The sequence below is a fragment of the Drosophila montana genome, unplaced genomic scaffold, assembly GCF_035044405.1.
Source record: "Drosophila montana isolate Dmon_TW-CO22-7 unplaced genomic scaffold, ASM3504440v1 contig_3468_1, whole genome shotgun sequence".
Lineage (NCBI taxonomy): Eukaryota > Metazoa > Arthropoda > Insecta > Diptera > Drosophilidae > Drosophila > Drosophila montana.
In genome coordinates this window covers 220,841-237,148 of record NW_026998349.1, presented here as the reverse complement: position 1 = coordinate 237,148, position 16,308 = coordinate 220,841, and the positions used below count along the sequence as shown (strand labels likewise).

The 16,308-nt window shown below is 41.9% G+C and overlaps 2 protein-coding genes across 54 annotated transcripts; both read right to left on the bottom strand.

Moving 5' to 3' along the window:
- Nucleotides 1-1,999: 1,999 nt before the first annotated feature.
- Nucleotides 2,000-15,922, bottom strand: oys (oysgedart). Of its 6 annotated transcripts, none has more exons than XM_064691729.1 (8): nucleotides 15,353-15,921; nucleotides 4,731-4,954; nucleotides 4,494-4,662; nucleotides 4,267-4,437; nucleotides 3,683-4,030; nucleotides 3,272-3,604; nucleotides 2,933-3,197; nucleotides 2,585-2,834 (listed from the first exon to the last, which is right to left on the bottom strand). In XM_064691729.1, the coding sequence occupies exons 1-8, from the start codon at nucleotides 15,446-15,448 to the stop codon at nucleotides 2,734-2,736; spliced, it is 1,707 nt and encodes a 568-aa protein (XP_064547799.1). In that variant the 5' UTR covers nucleotides 15,449-15,921; the 3' UTR covers nucleotides 2,585-2,733. The 6 variants fall into 6 exon arrangements, with proteins under 6 accessions (XP_064547797.1, XP_064547799.1, XP_064547798.1 ...); XM_064691728.1 differs by having other exon boundaries at nucleotides 2,586-2,837; XM_064691730.1 differs by having other exon boundaries at nucleotides 2,586-2,831.
- LOC135434913 (mucin-2-like) lies at nucleotides 8,036-10,932 on the bottom strand. 48 transcript variants are annotated; one of them, XM_064691705.1, is made up of 5 exons: nucleotides 10,787-10,932; nucleotides 10,133-10,723; nucleotides 9,257-9,892; nucleotides 9,182-9,217; nucleotides 8,036-8,944 (listed from the first exon to the last, which is right to left on the bottom strand). In XM_064691705.1, exons 1-5 carry the CDS (start codon nucleotides 10,794-10,796, stop codon nucleotides 8,142-8,144), a joined length of 2,076 nt encoding a protein of 691 aa, XP_064547775.1. In that variant the 5' UTR covers nucleotides 10,797-10,932; the 3' UTR covers nucleotides 8,036-8,141. The 48 variants fall into 48 exon arrangements, with proteins under 48 accessions (XP_064547775.1, XP_064547778.1, XP_064547765.1 ...); XM_064691708.1 differs by having other exon boundaries at nucleotides 9,182-9,256; nucleotides 9,323-9,892; XM_064691695.1 differs by having other exon boundaries at nucleotides 8,036-9,250; nucleotides 9,323-9,361; nucleotides 9,500-9,892.
- Nucleotides 15,923-16,308: the final 386 nt, after the last annotated feature.

Sequence of the window (16,308 nt, the reverse complement as noted above, 5' to 3'; positions counted from 1 at the left end):
GACAATAAAACGTTTTACAATGTAACTAAGGCGACGACATGCCGCTGCCGCAGACGTGAATCTCGGTGGCAGAGGAGAAGCCGCCCCTTTGGCTTTGGTCTGGCGGTCTGCTTGAAATTGAGCGCAACCTCTCACATGTGGCAATAATGTGCGAATCGCTTGGCCCATGTGCAACAAAGTTAATAATTGTTTATTGCCACAGCGACAGCTGCGATATTTTGAGGACAAAAGATGTCTGCAGCAGGTAAGGCCCGAATTTTTTTCTATAATTGAATAAGCCAAAGTAAAGCTAACATGAATATAGCCAGCTTACGCACAGCCCAAGCAGCTGAAATGCTGAAAAACTGCTAAAACAAAAATAAACCGATAAAAAAACCGCCAAAAATATAGCTAAATCGGCTAGCACAGCTAAACGTGAAACGAAGGCAGCGTGCAAAAGCTCCGACTCCAAAGCTTATGGCATATCGATAGTTCCGATAGTTTGCGTGCACACGAACGTATCGTGCCTGAGAAAATAATCGATACTATCGATGCCAGCGATTACTTGAGCGCGGTCAAGCTAAACCGTTTGAAATTGTTATTTGCATGCAGACATCATTCCAAATAAAACCAAGCAAGCGTTACGCACACATACACAATTCGATTTATTTTCATTTTCTTGGTGTTTTATTCTTGTTTGTTTTCTGCTTGCTAGCTTTTCTTTTCGCCTTTTCACATTTACTTACGAATACGAATATATTTAAAGGCATATTCATGCATTTAGTTAACAATCCAAACAAATGTGCGCTGCTTTTGTTATTATTTGTTTCTTTTCAATCGTGTGGATTTTATTACTATAAATATACAAAATATACATATATATGTGTATATACATATATATATACGCGTGTGATGGTTATATGTTCTTTTCTTTTTTTTTTTTTTTAAATAAACAATAAATGTTTTAAACAAAACTACATGTATAGTAGGAGTAAATTGTGCTTAAGCTACAAAAGGAGCTGGAGTTGGTTTTCAAATTGAAATATAAACATACAAAATTCCAGCTAACATTGCCGGGGAAGTAGAGGAGTACAAAGATCAAAAATGTGGCTAAATGCTTAGCCTCTTCCTACGTACACACACATGCATACATACACATGCAATTGTGGAGAGAAATATATATATATATATATATTTGACAATAATATCGAACCGATATAAAATTAATCTTATAAAATAGCTTGAACTACGCGTGTTTCGTTTGTTTTCTCGTTTCATATTTTGTTTTTAGTGTATTTAATTTTCAAATAGCTTTCAGTCTAAAGTTGAGTTTTGGTTGAGTTTAACGTGATATTTACCAGCATTTACTTTTCTTCATTTTTTGTTATGTTTTAGTTTGAGGATATTTGTTGGTGCCATTTGTAGATTGCGTTCGTTTTGGACTTTGACATACATAGACTATATGGTAAACATGTAAACAAATTGTACATATTGGAAGAATTCTTAAATACATACACAGGTGTATTCACGTTCTTAACAAACAACGAAATACAAACATGCATACAATTACGTTTAACAACAAATTTTACATCACACATCTAGAATTTAATATATATAGTACATAAATGTTACTCAATACGCATTTACAGTCGCTCACAATAATATACATACGCATGAGTTTGTGTGAATCGTTCGATATCAAGGCTGCAAATCTACGTTAAACCAAGAACCGAAGCGAAGTATTAAGCCTGAACCGAACCATATATTATAGCAGGTTTTACTTTAGTTACAATAAATGAACTAATGTCAATCATAAAACTATACAAATATAAAAGATTTAATGTATAATAAATTGCACCAGTCTATTGCAAGAATCTGAATCCTGGCTCGAGCCGAAGTTCATAGTTTGCAGCCTTGTTCGATAGACGCTTCTCCAATTGTATTCATTTTAATTATCTATTATATTTTGGCTATTTTTTTTTTATCAAAATTGTGCATTGGTATAAAAAAAAAAATACAATTTGTAAACTCTACTTATTGGAATTTATATATATAAACAAGTAAAATTGCAAGTGAAACATGTTTGGAAAATGTTTGTTTCATGTTTTGTTGCTTTGATCCGTTTGCAGTTGTGTGTGTGTGTGCGTGAGAGTGTGCGCGTGTGTGTGTGTGTGTGTGTCTGTGCGTGCTCAGCACCTGCTTCTCCGTGTCTCCTCCTCCCATCCACATCAGTCCCAGCCGTGTCTCAATTGTCCAGTTGTTGTTGTTACAGCTGCCTTTTCTTTTGGTTTCTACCGCCCCCCGCCCTCTCTCTCGACTCTCTATTTGGCATGGCCATTGCTCAGCACCACAGGCAATACGTTCGCCTGCTGCACCACCGCATTGATAACATCGATTTCCTTCTTGAGAAAGGCACCGCTGTTGTCCTCCTCGGACAGGGGGCCGCCCGTGGAGCTGTTGCTGATGATGTTGTTGTCATGTTGGCCGCCATGGGCTGCGGATATGTTGCGCTTGCGCAGACCAGCTGCAGCGGCGTCCACCAGATTGGCGGCACCGGTGCTCACTGTGCCGGCGGCTAGCTTTAGTTTGGGAAACTCAATGTCGCGCATCAGATCGTTCTTGAACTCAACGATGCCGCTGACAGTTTCGGTGACAGTCTTATCAATAAATTCCTCAATATTTTTGGTTTCCGCTTCGATCTTCTCCTTCAGCTTGCTGGACAACTGATCCATTTCGCACTGATCGTGCGGCACGCTAACCGCGTCGCGAGCGCTTGTTTGCTGCGGATGTGGATGTGGATATGGATGTGGCTTGGGGCTCAGGGGTTGCTTCTGCTGCTGCTGCTGCTGCTGCTGCTGCTGTGGGCGTGGTTGGAGTATTTTATTATTCTGTGGCTGACTCTGCTGTTGTTGTTGTTGTTGTAGTTGCTGTTGCTGTGTCAATGTGTCATTACGTTTAGCGGGCTCATTAAGAACCGCCTGCTGCTCCTCCTCAACATTGAGATCATGCGTGTTGTTGTCCACGGCCAGCGGATCGACAGCAGCTGCTTCTGCTGCTGCTTCTGCTGTTCCAGTTGCAATATCGCTTATATTAGCCGTAAGACTTGTGCCGGCGGCACTCCGCTGCTCGCCGCGTATGAATCGTGGTAAAATAAATATGGTCACTAATGAAATAATATGAAGGCACAAAAAAAATCTCAGGTACAATTTCATGCTGCCCTGCAATATTGAAAAGAAACAACAACAAGTTAATGGAAATTTCGAGCGCATTAATCGGGGGGGCAACAACTTACCATAAATTCAAGCAGAACAAATGGGAATGTGGTGTAGCCCATCACGATGCGTGTGGTGATGATGGTTAGAATGTCGTAGAACATGCGCGTGAATTGTGTGCTCTGGAAGCGATAGCGGAGCATGCGACGCGCTGTCCGCGCTGCTGTTACCATTAAGGCACCCGTGGCAAAGGTCAAATAGTAGCCAGGATAGAAGCCATGCCAAACGGCGCTCAAGGCGAACGTCAACAATGTGCCATACTGTTTGGGCACACGCTCATAGACGAGCGTACGGAGCCAGCGATTCGTGCCGCAATTCCAATTGTTGATGGCATCGCGCATATTCGACGCAAACTGCAAGTGGATCGGGTATTAATAAATCTATATCATTTCTGCTCGTCTCAAGTTGAGTGTAATTGAAGCTGCGCTTACCTCGAATGACAGCACATTTATGTTGGATATTAGATCCCATTTGGCATTGCCATCCTTGTCGTAGCCGGTGAAACCCAAGCCCGAATTATTGCATATGGCATCGGCTAGCAGCCAGGCATGATAATACTTAAAGCGTATACAGGTGGTTGCCATCATGGCATACCAGAACTTATAGGGTATGCTGGTGCCATTAATAAAATCATCCTCTTTCATATTCTTCACGGGATAGATTTTGACAAACTTCATAAATATGAAGGCGCACACCATGCTGCCGAGCACCTTGCGTATCACGGTTTTCGTTGGCGACGGCTCCACCACCAGCTCCGTCTTGCCATTGTCCAGACTGGCCTAAAAAAAGCAGAATCGAAAAGTCAATTTCATGTGTAATGAGAGAGCTGCAAATTGAAATTGATGAGTCAGACGGCAGACAACGACGACCAGACCAGAGCAGATGGCAGACAGTGGCCCACACACAACCAATCACCCCACCCCTTCCCGCCGCCTGGCTTGGCTTGGCTAATGCAATCATTGCAGTTGTCCGCATAATGATTGCGGCGACTGTGCCATCTGTGTGGTCCACTTACATTGCTCGCCGGACGCTTCAACAGATTGTAGCCCTCCACAAACTCAATGTAGTCCTTGTAAAAGACCAATGGACCGGCCATAAGGCTCTGAAAGTGCCACACATACGAGAAAAACTCCAATGCGGTTGGCATTTTTCTAATCGCATGATATTTCTGCGCCCTTGTCAAGTCCTGCAACAAAAGCATTAGCAATTGATTGGACTTCAATCAATCAATCAATCACTCACCTCATCCTGGCGCACAAAGCCATCGTGTATGCTAAATGCCAGGCTGGTCACCTTCTGCGTGATAATCATCAGCGGCCCAGTTATGTCCAAGGCATAGGAGCCGTAATCGTAGATCTGACGCATCAGGTGCACGCACAACAGGTAGCCCATGGCCACCAGCAAGACGCTCCTTGAAAACAAAAACAACAACAATTTAGTTTTGGGCACTTCATTGGGAATCATTGCCGTTCCACCCACCTCTGCACAATGCGCGGATCCTGTGTGCGTATCACGATATAGCATAAGGCCGGCAATCCGGCGATGTGTATGGCCTGCTGGCCAAAGCAAAAGTAGCCAAACGCCAGGCCCAGGGACATGGCGAAAACGTGTCGCACCTCATAGGAGACCTTCGATGGATGCAGCCACGAGCGGAAGAGCGAGGCCAGGAAGAGTGCCGACATCTGGCAGATTAAAAAGTTGACCTGCAGATTAAAAAAGAAAGAAAGTTAGATAAACATCAAAAATAAAACATTGACTGATTGATTGAGTGATTGACTGACTGACTGACTGATAAGGGAAAGAAATATGTAGCATTTCGTGAAAGCTTAGCTGTGCTTAAAAAAACTGATTGATTGATTGACAGACTAGCTACTGATTGATGGTAAATGCACAGCAAAAAGTAAGATAAAGGAGGAAGAAATATATGGCATATTGTAACTGGAACTAGAACAACTGATTGATCTATTGATTGAAAGACTAACTGGCTGATTGATGATAAGGGGATAAAGGAGTAGAAAAACTGATTGATCGATTGATTAACAGACTAACTGGCTGATTGATGAACAGCACACAGCACAACCGTTAGATAATGCAGAGATATGTATTTATTAAGCTGACTAATTGATTGATTAACAGACTGTTTGATGACTGACGGATCAACCCCAAGAGTGGACAATTTGTGGTAGCATATTTTCAAAGATCTGAAAGATGTGAAAAGTCATTGATAAAATTCATTGTAAAACCATAAACATAAAATACTGATTGATTGACAGGCTAATTGACTGATTGATGATTAACAGAACAAGCCATTAAAGCCAGAAAGCTAGAAAGAAGTCATATGGAATTTTGGAAAATTCCTTCCTCATAAGTGGAAAATTGGTGAAGTACGTTTATATATATATTTTTCCATTCAATCTGCTACGAACTCGTTTTTAAAGATGTTTGTGAAAATTCATTGGAAATCAATAAGTAGAAAATGGTTATCCCAGATGATACCTAAATCGATTTGAATACTAATCAAATATAATTTTCCGAGTTCAAGCTGGTTAATTTAACAGAATACTATAATTCGATTGAAGATATCTTACAAGTTCTACGGCATATATGTATATATTATAGGCTAACACTAGACACACCGCCCATAACTTGTTTTGTTGTGTAATTGGCCCGCATTTAAGCGTTTACAATTGCGGCTACGACTGCCATATATACATAAAAGTATATCAGATATATTTATTTATATATATATAAAGTACGGTTGACGCACATTGCTCTTGAACATGATCGGAAATCGGGTATCACGCGATCTGATCAGTGTACAGCTGCAGAGCTAGCTGACTGACCGTGGCCTTGGCCATCGTTTGACATATTCTATGCCGATCTCGATTTGATATTTCTATGTCGGCCAGATGTGTCTTCTGTATAGTATATAGATATCTGTATATTTACGCTTACAATTGCAAGTGCTCGAATTTCTCTAGCGCGCACCTTGCCAACAGTCGACGTCTGCCGTTCAAATAGGGTCTAATTAAAATAGATTGCTAATTTATGGACTCTATAACAAATTACACGACTTTTTAAACATGAATTGGCGATGGAAGATTGAAGAATTTTAAATTTTAAGTTATATTGAATGAAGATTTAATGTGTTAAACATGTATAGATAGCTACAAGAATATTTAGTGGAAAACTACGTCATGTTAGGACAGTCACGTAACGGATGTTACGTAATGGATGTCACGTAACGAATGGTACGTAAAGGATGTTACGTAACGGATGTTACGTAACGGATGTTACGTAACGGATATTACGTAATGGATGTCACGTAACGTATGTTACGTAACGTGTTACGTAATGGATGTCACGTAATGGATGTCACATAACGGATATCACGTAACGGATATTACGTAACGAATATCACGTAACGAATGTCACATAACGGATATTAGGTAACGGATATCACGGAACGGATATAACGTAACGGATATTACGAAACGGATGTTAGTAACGTTTTATATGTAAGTTTGTTTTAAAGAACATATTGCAACATAATTTTTTTACGAAAGGGAAGTTTTCGGACTTTTATTTTCATATATAGATATTACGTATAACGTAAGGTGTACCGTAGATACGTAGGTACCTAAATTGTACACCAAAAATAGTGTTGATAAAGACCGAAAGACTGAACGGCTCCCCTAGAGAGCGATAGATAACCAATTGTTATCGCTCATATTCATTTCGCTGCGTTCTTTTCGATATCATTCTGTGTGAGAGCTGATAGCGCAAGGCCCCGACAAAAAATAAACCCATTAACAATTATGCACCACAAACTTGGGGGCACAACGATATTTCATTGTCAAGGCATGCCTATTCTTTAAGCCCCACACCCATCGGCCAGTGTTAAGCCTTCCAAGGCGGATGTGTTGTTTTGTTATCAACTGGCGACTGTCCAACTAAACCTTATCTGTTTTCTATTATTGTCTGCCACAGTTGAAATCAGTGCGAATATTATATTATAAGTATGTTAATGTACCCCTTATCAATCACAGACGCATATAATCATCGGAAAATGAACTCATTTCAAGTATTTACAGCGTCAGAACAAAGAAATTAGCAATCAATGCCGCAAGTTTAAACGTAGCTATTTATAAAAAAACAAAGCAATTTGTATATATGTATATATATATTTAAAATGCATGAATGACTTTTCTTTGTGGAATTTAACAGCTGTAAGAAGCGTAAGCAAAAAGCAAGTGGTTTAAGGTCATATTTGTATATAAGCTAGTACAAACTCCAACCTAGCACAATCTTCTGACAAGACATCACAATAATAATCGGCCATAAATCGAACCCGGAATTTCGTTGTTCGATTGACTGAATCATTAAAAACATATATATTTATATATAATATTTAAATAATATATATATCATTTAAATTATTTGAACTTTTTAATGTAGCTTATCAAAAAAACAAGAAAGTACTAATAACAGAGATAACCTTGAGGGTTATCGTTCAGTTGAGAAATAAATGGGACAAGCATATTGTACTTATAAAGTACAGATAATATTAATCGATAAGTTCTTTGTATCTGAACCAGTTGAGCAATCGAACTAGGATAAAAGAACTACTCTAAAAAGAACGAACGAGTGAAACGAGTGAACCGCTTCGCGAACGAGTGATCCGAACACGAATAAAAAAGCGTTTCCATTTGAACTAGCTTTTACATCCCAATTTGCATATAGTATTTAGCAATTCGGAACTAGTTCGAAAATGTGAGCAAAAATATGTATAAGCTGCGATTTATTTGAATTGATTTACATTTTGGCTAGGCGCGTTATATAGTCAGTTAATAGAAGGATTTTGGTCAGTTTGCTTGCCTTTGTCTGCGCTCAATTACGCTGGGCGGAACAGTTCAGGACCAGGTTGCGACGGCGACACTTGCCAGCCTCGATATCGAACCAGCTGCCCGCCTTGCAGCGGCGCAACACGCGGGCACCGCCGCTGCACTGGTAGAACCGGCGGCAATGCTTCGAGTCCTGCAGGAAAACGCCGTCGGCTCTGTTCTGACAGTCGGTCCTGGAGGTGCTGACGAGACTTAGCAGACGATTGACAATAGGTTTAACTTCTTCTGTAATTTCTTCCTCACAAGGTGTGGTGGTTGGTGGATCACACGGTGTGGTTGTGGGTGGCTCACAGGGAGTTGTGGGTGGTGGTGCTGTCTCGCAAGGAGTAGTCGGTGGTGGTGCTGTCTCACAGGGAGTTGTTGTTGGTATTGCCGGTGGTGGTGCACATGGTGTTGTTGTAGTTTGACGACGACAGGGTTGCTTGGTTGTAGTTATAGTTTCACTTGGCGTCGTTGCGGGTGGTGCGCATGGTGTTGTAACTGTTGTAGGTGGGGGTGCTGTTTCACAAGGAATTGCTGTGGGTGGAGGTGGTGCGCTTGTTGTTGTCGGTGGTGGTGCTGTTTCACAAGGAGTTGCTGTGGGTGCAGGTGGTGCGCTTGTTGTTGTTGTTGTAGGTGGTGGTGGTGCGCTTGTTGTTGTTGTTGTAGGGGGTGGTGCTGTTTCACAAGGAGTTGTTGTAGGTGGTGGTGGTGCGCTTGTTGTTGTTGTTGTAGGGGGTGGTGCTGGTTCACAAGGAGTTGTTGTGGGTGCAGGTGGTGCGCTTGTTGTTGTCGTTGTTGTAGGTGGTGGTGGGGCGCTGGTTGTTGTTGTTGTAGGGGGTGGTGCTGTTTCACAAGGAGTTGTTGTAGGTGGTGGTGGTGCGCTTGTTGTTGTTGTTGTAGGGGGTGGTGCTGGTTCACAAGGAGTTGTTGTGGGTGCAGGTGGTGCGGTTGTTGTTGTTGTTGTTGTAGGTGGTGGCGGTGCGCTTGTTGTTGTTGTTGTTGTAGGGGGTGGTGCTGTTTCACAAGGAGTTGTTGTGGGTGGAGGTGGTGCGCTTGTTGTTGTCGTTGTTGTAGGTGGCGGTGCTGTTTCACAAGGAGTTGTTGTGGGTGAAGGTGGAGGTGGTGCGCTTGTTGTTGTTGTTGTAGGGGGTGGTGCTGGTTCACAAGGAGTTGTTGTGGGTGCAGGTGGTGCGCTTGTTGTTGTCGTTGTTGTAGGTGGTGGTGGTGCGCTTGTTGTTGTTGTTGTATGGGGTGGGGCAGTTTCACAAGGAGTTGTTGTGGGTGAAGGTGGAAGTGGTGCACTTGTTGTTGTTGTTGTTGTAGGGGGTGGTGCTGTTTCACAAGGAGTTGTTGTGGGTGGAGGTGGTGCGCTTGTTGTTGTCGTTGTTGTAGGTGGTGGTGCTGTTTCACAAGGAGTTGTTGTGGGTGCAGGTGGTGCGCTTGTTGTTGTCGTTGTTGTAGGTGGTGGTGCTGTTTCACAAGGAGTTGTTGTGGGTGCAGGTGGTGCGCTTGTTGTTGTCGTTGTTGTAGGTGGTGGTGGTGCGCTTGTTGTTGTTGTTGTTGTAGGGGGTGGGGCTGCTTCACAAGGAGTTGTTGTGGGTGAAGGTGGGGGTGGTGCGGTTGTTGTTGTCGTGGTTGTAGGTGGTGGTGCTGTTTCACAAGGAGTTGTTGTGGGTGGAGGTGGTGCGCTTGTTGTTGTTGTTGTTGTAGGGGGTGGGGCTGCTTCACAAGGAGTTGTTGTGGGTGAAGGTGGGGGTGGTGCGGTTGTTGTTGTCGTTGTTGTAGGGGGTGGTGCTGTTTCACAAGGAGTTGTTGTAGGTGGTGGTGGTGCGCTTGTTGTTGTTGTTGTAGGGGGTGGTGCTGGTTCACAAGGAGTTGTTGTGGGTGCAGGTGGTGCGGTTGTTGTTGTTGTTGTTGTAGGTGGTGGCGGTGCGCTTGTTGTTGTTGTTGTTGTAGGGGGTGGTGCTGTTTCACAAGGAGTTGTTGTGGGTGGAGGTGGTGCGCTTGTTGTTGTTGTTGTTGTAGGGGGTGGGGCTGCTTCACAAGGAGTTGTTGTGGGTGAAGGTGGGGGTGGTGCGCTTGTTGTTGTCGTTGTTGTAGGTGGTGGTGCTGTTTCACAAGGAGTTGTTGTGGGTGGAGGTGGTGGTGGTGCGCTTGTTGTTGTTGTTGTAGGTTGTGCTTCTGTCTCACAAGGAGTTGTTAGTGGTGGTGAGGGTGGTGGCTTTATATCGCATGGAGCTTTCGGAGTGGTTGTCTCGCATGGGGGAGGTGTGGTTGAGCAGGGCTCGTGCTCTCCTGCATCCAAATCTAGAGCAACGCGCAGCGCCAAGCCCCTCAAATTGATACAGTGGACCAAGCTGGCCGACTTACAGGACTGGCTAGCCTCGTCATAGTACTGTCCCAGGCGGCAGGTGTGATGCACAGCTTTGCCGCGCGTGCAGACATAATAGCCGGCACACCTAGCTGGATCAGTTAGAAGGGCGCCATTAGCCAGGCTATTGCAGCTGGGTCGCAGCCTTTGGTCGGCACTCGTGGGTGCTACGACAACTGCGGCAATTGTCACTAAGCCCACAAGTAGAACGTGTACTGGAAAAGGACATGCGTAAGGGCGGGTGCGGGTGTGGGTGTGCGGGAATGTTTATCACTTACAAGATTTCATCTAAGACTCTGCTTTGCTCGAAAGGATAACTAACTGAAGTGTGTTACTTTACCGCTTTCGATTCTTAATTGTTGCAGCCGGAACTGCAGAACTGTCTTTTATACTCAATGCCCATTTGGTTGGGCAGCTTCAACTCAAGTGCTTTACCAACCAATTTGGCTAATTGGCAGCAGACAAATGTTTCCCATATTGTCAATACAATTTAAATGTAGATAATGAAACTACATTTGCATGTAACTCTGAGTACTTCTGTGCTTACAACTGACGCTCCCTTAGTGCTTAGAGATGGTACACATTGAAAATGTGGAAGGCGGGTTTTATATATCTGTATTTTTGTATCTGCGATCCCATAAGGGAGTCATACTTAGATTGCTTCAACTGGGTATATAAGCCGTGTGTCAATAAAAGGTATTTAAGGAAGAAAAGACGCTAAGTAAAGCTGGGTAGTTTTAGTCTAAGACACTGTCGATCAATCCTTCGACTCCAGACTTCTTAAAAACTAAAGTCTGTTGATTTAATTTCATCACATATTCTCACATTTGCTCATCGTGGCCTGATATGGGCACCATTTGTGCGTCATAAAGATAAGTTCTAGGCTCCAAAAGCGATTGACGCATTCAGATACGCGACACGGTTGTGATTTCCCAAGTCTATTGAATATTCATAAAGGTTTGCGATACGAACTTGTACTCTTTGGTTTCTTTTTTTTATGCCGGACAATGTCATCTGCCCAACAGCTATCCATCAATCTTGTTTCGGGAATCTGCAATGTTGTAATATTGTTGCAATGCACACGAATGTTGATCAACCAGTTTTACACCGAAACCCAAGATAGTGTCTACAAGCGACAAGCGCACAAGCGTGTTTAACAAAACTAACCAAGCCAACTCCAAGACCAACAAAAGGGAATAAAACTTTGTAAATCAAAGAACGATTCACGACAAGGAATATATATTGAAATGCACATTCAATAATCAACAAACTATATCATAGTACCATAAATGCCAGCCAGAAAAGACAAGTACGCGGAAGGAAGTTGTCTGTCAGTTGGCTGAGCTAAGCCAAGGCCTTTGTTTGAAAACAGCTTTGGGGAGGAGAGGGCCCTCAGACCCACGCGCGGCGGGACGGCGGCCAGAAGCTTACATCACACGAGGCGCTCTCGCCGCCGGGTTAGACCAAAAAACAGGTCTCTCCATACATGTGCTCAAGGTAAGATGATTCAAGTGAGCATGGAATTGCGCTGAAGCAAGCAGTCAGCGAATCAAGTGCTAAATACGGCCATTGACAATAGTAGGAAAATATTTCAAGTGGGTTTAAAATAAAAAGCTAAAAACTTGGGCCGGGAAAGGCCGGATAATAGCCGCAACAAAATGTTCTCTTTTACTAAACCAAATTTTTTATGGTCCCAGCCGCTCGTTAAAACGTATTTTTAAACAGCGCCCTACTGCGCAATTCTCATAAATTATAGCTTATAGGTTAGTAAGGTTGATTGATTGGGCGTGGGTCATAAAGTATTTGAAGAGTAACTGTCAGTTTGTCATTGTGACTACAAAATAAAAATATCGCTCATCTCTAGGAATCAGCTCGGCTCGACTCATTCTTCTCCCATTCACTTTCTTTGTTTTGTTTGTCCCTTCTACAGAGGAAATCAAAGCCGTTAAATGTTCAGTTTTTAATTCGCTGCAATTTTTAGCTTAGAATCTTTTTTACACGTTGCCAATAAAGCGCATTAATCAATCACTTGGCGTGTTAATGACTTCTTGTTGTTGCTGTTGGTGCAGCGCAGAGCAACAGAATAAATAAATAAAATAAAAGCAAGCCATAAATCATTTAATTAAATTCGGCACCCCCCTGTTTGTGCTTTGCCACACGCAATGAACTTTGTGAGAGGCGGGCGAATAAAATAAAAAATCGCCAAATATCAGCGAATACGAAAATGTGGCGTGATGACTATAAATAAATAAATAAAAAAAAAAAAACAATAAAAGCAACAACAAATATTCTCTACGTGTACGTGTGATAAAAACAAAAAAAAAAAAAGGCTAAAAACTTTTTGGGTACACACAGGTAGATAAGAGCAAGAGCAGAGTTTGTAAAACCATGAACTCGTTACACTTTCGATTCTCGATGCTTGTTGGTGATGACACTATCGATGGCACGAAAAGTAAATAATTTACCGGTGCGCTAGGTTATTAAAACATTCTCCAATTTACACAAGGCAAACAAAAATTTATTAATTATAAGTGGCGCCATATGGCAGCAACAGCTGGCGATTGGCAGCCTAGAGCAAGGCGCAAATAACAAACAAGTTCAAGCTGTACACAAAGCTCAAGGTCACACAAATATTAATTTCATTTAATTTATGCATATTCACACGAGTAGAGAAATGGCAACTGAGAGAATTTCCGTTATTGCCATTGTTAACGACCGCTCTCACTCGTGCCTGCTGCTGTGCGCGCTCTCTTCTATTTGAAGCGCAACTGGTTGCTACGCATCTCTGCGATATACAACTGTTGCGCACGTGAACTAGTTCAGGTTCAGTACTTTTGCTGCGCACTTGCCTTGGCTTTTTAGTGCGACGCACAAATGAACAATGCAGAAGTGAAGAGAGCAAAAGCGTGGGTGTTCTAAAGTTCAAAAGAGCGCAAGCTTGCCGGCTGTTAGCTGTTTTTACTGGTTCGTTAATTAACACTGAACATAAAAATATTTATTTGACTGCAACAATTGGCCAATTTGCAGTTAAGGCAGAAATATTGTGTGTGTGTGTGTGTATTTGCGTGCCGGGATTTGGCCTTCCGCTCCATTTATATAGTAAAACTTAAATAGTTAACCAAATATTTTTGGTGCTAATGATAAAACTGGTAAACAGCGACAGCCCGATTACACCAGACAGCGCCAAAGCACGTCACGCTACATCGGACCACCCACACACACACACTCACTCACACACGCGCGCATACAAAGAAAAACAACGACCTTCCTGCGAACTAAAATGTGTCACACGTAAAACAAAAATAGTAAAAATTGCGAGTGAGCCAATTAATTGTTTATAGCGCGTTTCAAGAAACTGAAACACCCTGTGCACAAGAGCCATGTCTGCGGCTACATAATGTATATCTGAGTCATTCAACGACTCTCACTCTCTCAGCTGTTGCTCATCTTTGTTTACAAACAAAACAACGTTTCAAAGTTGAATTTTTAGGCAAAAGTAAATACAAAACAAAACAAAACAAAAATCATAAGAACGCAACAAACTTTGTCTGTTCTCACATTTTACTTGAGTCGGGCGGCTGACGACATATGGGATTAGATCATCGAAAAAAAAAAAGTGACTTTAATAGAGGACCATTTGAATTTGTTGTTAACATGTTAGCCAATTGTCAGTACCTGCACACAAACACACGTTTTCGCATTAGATTAGCGGACTGCTAAGCGCCACTCGAAACGGATTTAACAACCTTCCGTGAGTGTAAGCCGAGCTTATAAGTACGTACACACATGCACACATACATAGATATCTATATCTAGTTAATCACATTCTCTCTCTGCTCTCTTTCAATATTACGTTCTCGTTCTCACGGTTTCATTTATGCTAATGCGAAACGCGCGAGCTTGTGTGTGTGCGACAGAGAGCGCGGGTTAAACGTGTCGCTATTGCAGTCTCATCTGTTCACTCAATTGGCTGCGATTCTTCAAGTGTTGTGATTAATTCGCAACGAAATCATTCAATTACACAATTTTATTAACTGATGCACAATTCAAAAATACACGTGCCGACTAATCAACTAATAATAGCTATATTTATCAAATTGTATAAATAATAAAACATTTACATTTATTAGAGGTGGGCATGTGTCAGATTGTTGCAATACATCAACACGAACGGTAGACTTGTGTTGTTATTAAGAGTTACGTGCTCGTGTCACGCAAGAAAGCACGACACGCGCCCAGCTCTTATTTATATGCACATTAATTGCGTGTGTATATGATTTCACAACACAAACAATCGACAGAGGTTAATGACAGCGTGATAGAGCGCACTGCGCGAAAGTAGAACAGAAAAGGTAAACAGCAAATCAAATGCTTTGCTAAACGGCCAATTAGAACACAGCCAAATTCTCTGTTTGTTTGGTTTGTGTGCATTGGCGGCGATTTGAATGACAGTTTAAAGCGCACAACGAACTCGATTAACAGTACAGAAACTGTCAAACCGTCAACTTTATGCAATGCTCACACATTGACATGTTGCGCCTGCCTTAAAATGCGGGGGAGGGACCATTAGGGCGCCAGTTAACCTTAAAATCAAAATATGCAGCCGGCGTTTAGCCTTCACTTTAAAACTTTTGACAGGGCCAAAGCACAGGGTGAGACAATCCTTAACAATTGTGGCCAGTGGAACAATGTGGATATACTGGTTTGTTCCATGTACAAAGCAAAGATGTTGCATTACTAAATATATATGTATGTGTATATAAGTACACACACACACACGCACTCTGGCTACTGTATTGGTAGACAGCCAGGGGAGTATAGGGGGCAACAAAAGAAAAACTTACCAAATCAACAGACAGCCCAACCGCGTCGGCCAGCCAGGTAAACATTCGGCTGCCATCATACAAATCATTCTCAACAAACTTGGGTGATTCGAGCATTTTGGCTTATTTTTGTTGTTCTTTTGCAGCGTTGTCCTCGTTAAAGCTTCATTTGAACAATTACAGACAATTTAGCGCGTGGTTTGTTCACAAAGGAAACGCCGCTGCGTTCGTCAGGCTGAAATTCTAGCACTTTTTGAATATATTTCACTAAAATAACAACCCCAAACGTGTGGGCGTTATTTTGGACTGCGTTTTACGCTTTTTTGTTAATTTACTAGTAAAATTTTGTGCAATAATTTTTTGGAAGTGTTGCTCCGTATATGTATTTATTTTGTAATCGCACGATGCGTGCGTCAAAATGGCCGTTCTCTTTCCGTTGAGTTTCGTATTCGCGTGCTTGCCTCCGACACGATTGAAAGAGAGAATGAAACTGCGAGCAAGTTCTGTTTCAAATGAATTCGATGCCGAAATAAAAAAAATAATCTACACATATATGTTTGTACTTGTATAAGTGAGTAGTCGAACTTAAGCCTAATGATTGAATGAAAAAGTACTCAATTTGAGTAAGGGCATGTGCAACTACGATTTTTATTGCAAACCATCAACAAAATATATCGAGTGTGTTCACATTTTCATACATTACACGGGCATATAATATTGTTGCAAACTTAACATTTAGCCGCACTGTTATTAACAGATAGCACGGTTCTTGTTCTGGAAAGTTTTGCTGTTCTTTTATTTATTTTGTGCAAATACCAATTTTTGTTGATGCAATTGTAGCATAAAATTGCGAAAAATCAATTTTAATAGACGGCTGCTTTCAAAGATAAATAAGAATTTGAATTTAACAGCAACAGACTGTTGCTTATCAACAGAGCCTCAATACAGCACTTGTTGTGGACAGCTGTTATTTATTT

What these genes read in the sequence shown, in the direction of transcription:
- oys (XM_064691727.1), bottom strand. Translation starts at nt 15,448, where the DNA reads ATGCTCGAATCACCCAAGTTTGTTGAGAATGATTTGTATGATGGCAGC. An exon ending in TTGGGCTGTCTGTTGATTTG is followed by an intron (nt 4,955 to 15,352) that starts GTAAGTTTTTCT and finishes TTTAATCTGCAG; the next exon opens with GTCAACTTTTTAATCTGCCA. An exon ending in TTGTTCTGCTTGAATTTATG is followed by an intron (nt 3,198 to 3,271) that starts GTAAGTTGTTGC and finishes TCAATATTGCAG; the next exon opens with GGCAGCATGAAATTGTACCT.
- LOC135434913 (XM_064691668.1), bottom strand. An exon ending in AACAACAACAAGCGCACCAC is followed by an intron (nt 9,893 to 10,132) that starts CTCCACCCACAA and finishes CAACCGCACCAC; the next exon opens with CCCCACCTTCACCCACAACA.